General features: G+C 62.0%; 1 protein-coding gene across 1 annotated transcript; it reads left to right on the top strand.

The window, feature by feature from the left end:
- Positions 1 to 753: 753 nt before the first annotated feature.
- RAX (retina and anterior neural fold homeobox) lies at positions 754 to 4,878 on the top strand. Its single transcript, XM_087818621.1, has 3 exons — positions 754 to 1,039; positions 1,345 to 1,598; positions 4,393 to 4,878. The coding sequence occupies exons 1-3, from the start codon at positions 754 to 756 to the stop codon at positions 4,876 to 4,878; spliced, it is 1,026 nt and encodes a 341-aa protein (XP_087674747.1).
- Positions 4,879 to 5,414: the final 536 nt, after the last annotated feature.

Here is a 5,414-nt window from a genome sequence, read left to right as displayed (position 1 = left end):
CGGAGCCAAGAAGCCTTTCCAAGGGTGGCCCGGGCGCTCGGGGTAAGGACAGAGGCGCGGAGTAAGGATAGAGGCGCGGGGTAAGGATAGAGGCGCGGGGTAAGGATAGAGGCGCGGGGTAAGGGCAGAGGCGCGGGGTAAGGGTAGAGGCGCGGGGTAAGGATAGAGGAGCAGGGTAAGGATAGAGGCGAGTAGGGGATGAGCGGAGATGGAGGGGTAGGTGAGCCCCTGGGGGGAGGCAAGTCCGGGGGCACAGATGAGACCAAGGGCGTCGGCCCCACTGAAGCAAGACTGGGGGCGCCGACTCCAAGACCTGGGTCCCCAAACCTGTCGAACATGCCACCGCTTGCTCCCTGGGTGTGTCTGGAGCGAATGGAAAGATTCGGGGTCGGAGGTTCCGAGTGCTGCCCCCGCCTGGGGTCTGGGCGAGGGAAAGACCCGCCCGCCGCGGGGCGGGAGAGGGGGGAGGGCTGGGTCCAGCACCGGAGGGGCGGGGCCGGCCCGCAGCCTTTAGCCCCCGGGCCCCGGCTCCCAGGACTCGCACCTTCGGACTCGCGCGCCGACCCAGGCGGCCCCGGCCGAGCGCAGCGGTGCCCGCGTGGCCCGCCGAGCTTGACCTTGGATCGGGAGCCATCGGGTTGGACGGACACACAAGGAAAGAAAGCATCGCCTTCGAGCCTTTTCTCTCGTCTCCAAAGCAGACGGCGCAGCCGAGGCCGCCGGCCGCGCGCCCTCCCGCCCCCGGCCCTCCCCATGCACCTGCCCGGCTGCGCCCCGGCCATGGCCGATGGCAGCTTCTCGCTCGCCGGCCACCTGCTCCGCAGCCCGGGCGGGAGCACCTCGCGGCTCCACAGCATCGAAGCCATCCTGGGGTTTACCAAGGACGACGGGGTCCTCGGCTCCTTCCCGGCCGAGCCGGGCGCCCGGGGCGCCAAGGAGCGGGACAGGAGGCTGGGCTCGCGGGCCGCCTGCGCTAAGGCACCCGGGGGAGGCGCGCAGCCCTCGCCGCCCGCGCCCGCGCCCGCGCCCCAGTACCAAGGTGAGTGCGCCCGCGCTGCTGGAGGCCCCCGGGAGCCCAGGCTCAGGAACCCGGCGAGAGGGGGGAGCCCTGCCTTAATTTTCATCAAGGCATCTGGGCGTGGTTTGGGGTGCCGAGGGTGTAGCGGGAGCTTCCAACTTACCTCCAAAGGAAGCTTAGGGGCTCCTCGGGGCGCTCACCCGACCCCACCTCCCGCCGGGCGGTCTCCGAGCCCGCGTCGGGCTGTCAGTGCCCAGGGCTGGGCGGGGTGGGCCCAGGGAGACTCGCAGAAGCGCCTCTGACCTTCCCGGGCCGCGTTGCCCCAGCCCCTCGCCCCTACTGCTCTAAGGAGCCCGGGGAGGCGCGGCCGAGCCCGGGGCTGCCCGTCGGACCCGCCGCGGGCGACGCGAAGCCGTCAGAGGAGGAGCCGCCCAAGAAGAAGCATCGGCGGAACCGCACGACCTTCACCACGTACCAGCTGCACGAGCTGGAGCGAGCGTTCGAGAAGTCCCACTACCCCGACGTGTACAGCCGCGAGGAGCTGGCGGGCAAGGTCAACCTGCCCGAGGTCCGGGTCCAGGTAAAGCGCCCAGATCCGTCCCCGGGAGGGCCGAGCCCGAGCCCGAGCCCGAGCCGCAGCCAGGGCTCCCTTGGATCCCCGGGGGACCACGCAGTTATGAGGCCACTTTCCCCGTCGGCCCAGAGCCCCGAGGGCGCGGCACAGACCTTCTTCCATGTGCCCCAGCACCGTCCTTCGGACATCTGGCTCCAGTCTGCAGTCGCATCTCCCCTTTGGGGTCTCCCTCTCCTGAGCTAAAGAGAGGGCTTGGGACCGGCTCACTGTTCGCAGCCAGAGGGTGTGTGTGTGTGGGGGGGGGGGGGGGTGAGGCTTGAGTAGAGAGGGTGTGTGTGTGGGGGGGGTGAGGCTTGAGTAGAGAGGGTGTGTGTGTGGGGGGGGGTGAGGCTTGAGTAGAGAGGGCATGTAGGCAGCAGTTGAGGGTCACTGGATGGGGGCCCCAAATGCCACCCTAGTCACTAGTGCGAGTACCCTGTTTAAAAGGAAACCGCTGTCTTCCTGAGAGGGGTCTGGGGCCTGGCAGTTGAAACTTTCCCTGGATTTATTTGAGGAACCGACTTTTGCTTCTTTGGTGCGCATCCAACCAAACTTCCCTCTGCTGCAGAGAGGCCTTTCTTTTTGTCGTAAAGGGGTTTTCGCTTTAATTAAAGCTGAATTATCTTTAATCCCTGATCATTAAAATATTTGAAAGCCTTAAATATTTGCCAGTCATCTGTGAAAAATCTGGGAGGATTTCCAAATTGGGAGAGTTTACAGAGGCCCGAAAGGGAGTCGCTGGGAACAAATTTCAGTGCATCTGCAAGGCAGGGGAGGTAAGGTGGGATTTTTGTGTGTAGGTTTCCAGGAAGTGAGACACTCAGATTTGGGGGGGGGGCTTTTAGCTTTGTCTTAAAAACAAAAGGGGACAGGCTCTTGCCTTTGTCTCTTCCGCTCAGTTTGAGGGTTTAAAGTAATGAGTAAATGTCACGGTTTTAAAACATAGCTCCCTAATGTGACTCGGGATTCACCGGCAAGGACAGTTCAATTTCTCCTCAACTGAGGCGGTCAAGCTGCAATGGTTTCATTGAAGGGTGGGCATATTAGCACCTGCTGTTCAGGGAGGGAGCTGGCACAGGGAGAGGAAAAGCACGCTGGAGAAAGGTGAAGGAAGAAGGGAGGCCAAGCCTCCCAGGGCCCCTGCAGGATGGAGGCACAGCCAGTTCAGGGGCTGCCTTCATACCTGAGGCCACCTCTGCCCCCCCCTTCCTTCCTCCCTCTTTACTTGTTCAGATCTTTGGCTTGTCCTCAAGGTTGTGAGCTTCTTAAGTGTCTGTGACTTCTCCGTGACCACAGGGCCAGCACAGTGCCCAGCATATGGTGGGTGCTTAATGCCGGGCTAGGATGTAATCAGAGGGGGGTGGGGTGCTAAGCAGGGTCTCCAGCTGTGTTGAGAGCAGCAGTCTAAGGGCTGACTATCCCTGTCTTTAGCACTTCCACTGGGGATACTGGATCTGAAGACCATAGCTGATATTTGGGGGGACGGAGTGGGACATGCAGAGAAGCAGAGGGGCCAGGGGCCAGTGTTTCTCTTTTCTTGGTTACTGGCAATTATCTCCTATTTCTGGGGAAATTGGGGCCTCAGATATGTATGTAAATGAATATTTTGTGGGAAGGGGCCAGGGGTACTTACATTTTTTGTTCTTCCTCTCCCCCCCCCCCCCAAATCCCAGCCTTACACACACTTGCCCTGCTCTGCTCAGGTGCTGGGAGGCTCTTTTCTCAGCTCTCCTGGAGGTGTCGCTCCCACCCTTATTGACCTAAAACTGCTTTCCCCCATCTGAAGTTGCATCTATCCCCCCATTTCCCTTCATAAATATGACACTGAAGCCACCAGTTTGGCAAAAGTTCTTTCCAGATACTCCCCTAAGCTAGACCAGTCCCCTCTGTTGTTTCCGAGGGTGGTAGTTTGTGGTGAAACCTGAACTATACACCCTTTCTTGTGCTTTTCTCAAATCAATAACGGAAGTTTGATCGTTGAGATGAGACTTCACCCTGGCACACGCTTCCCATGTGTGAAGGAAAAAATACGTGAATTCATTGAGCCCGCCTTAGGGTAGTGTCAGAACTAACTCCATAAAGGAAACGTAGATATAAGAAACTTAAACTATTGCAATCATAGAAAGCCATTTCTAAGAAACATCAGAAACCCTAAATGGATATCCATGAAATGAAATGAAAATCGTATCAAAGCAGCAACCAAAATACGCTGGGGGTAAAATAAGCTCACACGTTCGTGCTGGTTAGGGTAACCAGTAATTGTTGGAAAGAGCTGCGTTTTAGCATCCAGTGGTGCCAGTTACCGTGCTGAAGAGTATTTTGTAGTCGAGACAGAGGGTCGGTAAGGCACAGAAAGTCTGAGACCAGGCCCAGCTCCTGAGAGCTGAACCCACAGGGAGGAAGCAGGGTCTAAAACCAAGTGTCAGGAGGGGCTGCCCCCCAGCAGGTCACAGACATCGGGGAGACTGGATGCAAAAGTCCTGCGGGCTGGTCTGATTCCTGGGTTAATTTCACTTTTTTTGGAAACCACAGTTACGGGTGAGATAAATAGGGACAAGGGTGGGAAGGCCGGAGAGACCCAGAGAAAACAAGAGAGCAGGAAAGAGACAGAAAGGAGGAACCGGGACGGGAAAGGAAGGATGCTGCGGGTGGGGCGCTGGGGCAGAAGCGGGCGCGGGGCGGCCGAGCCTGTTTCACTTGGGGGGGGGGGGGCTGAGCTGGCTGGGCTGCAGCTCGACGGCTGCCGTGCTGCCTCCCGCAGGTGTGGTTCCAGAACCGACGGGCCAAGTGGCGGCGGCAGGAGAAGCTGGAGGTGTCGTCGGTGAAGCTGCAGGACTCGCCCCTCCTCTCCTTCAGCCGCTCCCCGCCCGCGGCCGCTCTGGCGCCCCTCGGGGCGGGCCCGGGCGGCGGCGGGGGGCCGGCGGGGGGCGCCCTGCCGCTGGAGTCGTGGCTCGGGCCGCCGCTGCCGGGCGGGGGCGCCACGGCGCTGCAGAGCCTGCCGGGCTTCGGGCCGCCGGCGCAGGGCCTGCCCGCCAGCTACACGCCGCCGCCGCCTTTCCTGAACTCGCCGCCGGGGGCCGGCCTGCAGCCCCTCGCGCCGCCCCCGCCCGCCTACCCCTGCGCGCCCGGCTTCGGGGACAAGTTCCCGCTGGACGAGGCGGACCCGCGCAACAGCAGCATCGCGGCGCTGCGCCTGAAGGCCAAGGAGCACATCCAGGCCATCGGGAAGCCGTGGCAGGCCCTCTAGGGGACCGGGGACCAAATCGGGCCCGACAGCCGTCCTGGGGGCGACCCCGAGCCTCAAGCCTGCGTCCGTTCTCCCTGGGGCCCCCCTGACTCGGCCACTCCTTCCCTGGGCAGCCCGAAGCTGCAGCCAGGCTTGGGTCTTGGGGGCGAGTCTGCACCTGACTCACCCGGGAGGACTGTCCCTCAGGCCGGCCGAGGCCCCTTGGTCACCCCTGACCCCCACAGGCCCCCCCAGCCCTGCTGCGGGAGGGGGAGACGCGGCCCGGACTGGCCAGCCACGCCCCCCCCAGCCCCGGGGGCGCCGGAGCCTCCCGGTATGCAGGACCCAAAGCGCCCGATGCGGCCGCTCCCGGGCAGCCTGGCAACCCCAGACGACCACCGGGAGGCGGGGCAGGCGGGGAAATAGTTTGAAGAATTGTTGGTATAAGTAGCTTCAAAGTATTTGAGAGGAAAATAAAAGATTTTCTTGATTTGGTTTGGCTAGCTAAGCTCGCTCAGGGCTGCGGTGGGGGAGGAAGGTGTGAGCGTGAACGGGGG

Source organism: Miniopterus natalensis, chromosome 7 (genome assembly GCF_054644295.1).
Source record: "Miniopterus natalensis isolate mMinNat1 chromosome 7, mMinNat1.hap1, whole genome shotgun sequence".
In the NCBI taxonomy this organism is placed as follows: Eukaryota; Metazoa; Chordata; class Mammalia; order Chiroptera; family Miniopteridae; genus Miniopterus; species Miniopterus natalensis.
The sequence above is the reverse complement of the archived record's forward strand: the minus strand, read 5'-3'. Positions and strand labels throughout refer to the sequence as shown.

Coding starts and splice junctions, on each gene's coding strand:
- RAX (XM_087818621.1), top strand. CDS start 754: ATGCACCTGCCCGGCTGCGCCCCGGCCATGGCCGATGGCAGCTTCTCG. Junction 1,040..1,344: donor GCCCGCGCCCCAGTACCAAG/GTGAGTGCGCCC, acceptor GCGTTGCCCCAG/CCCCTCGCCCCTACTGCTCT. Junction 1,599..4,392: donor TGCCCGAGGTCCGGGTCCAG/GTAAAGCGCCCA, acceptor TGCCTCCCGCAG/GTGTGGTTCCAGAACCGACG.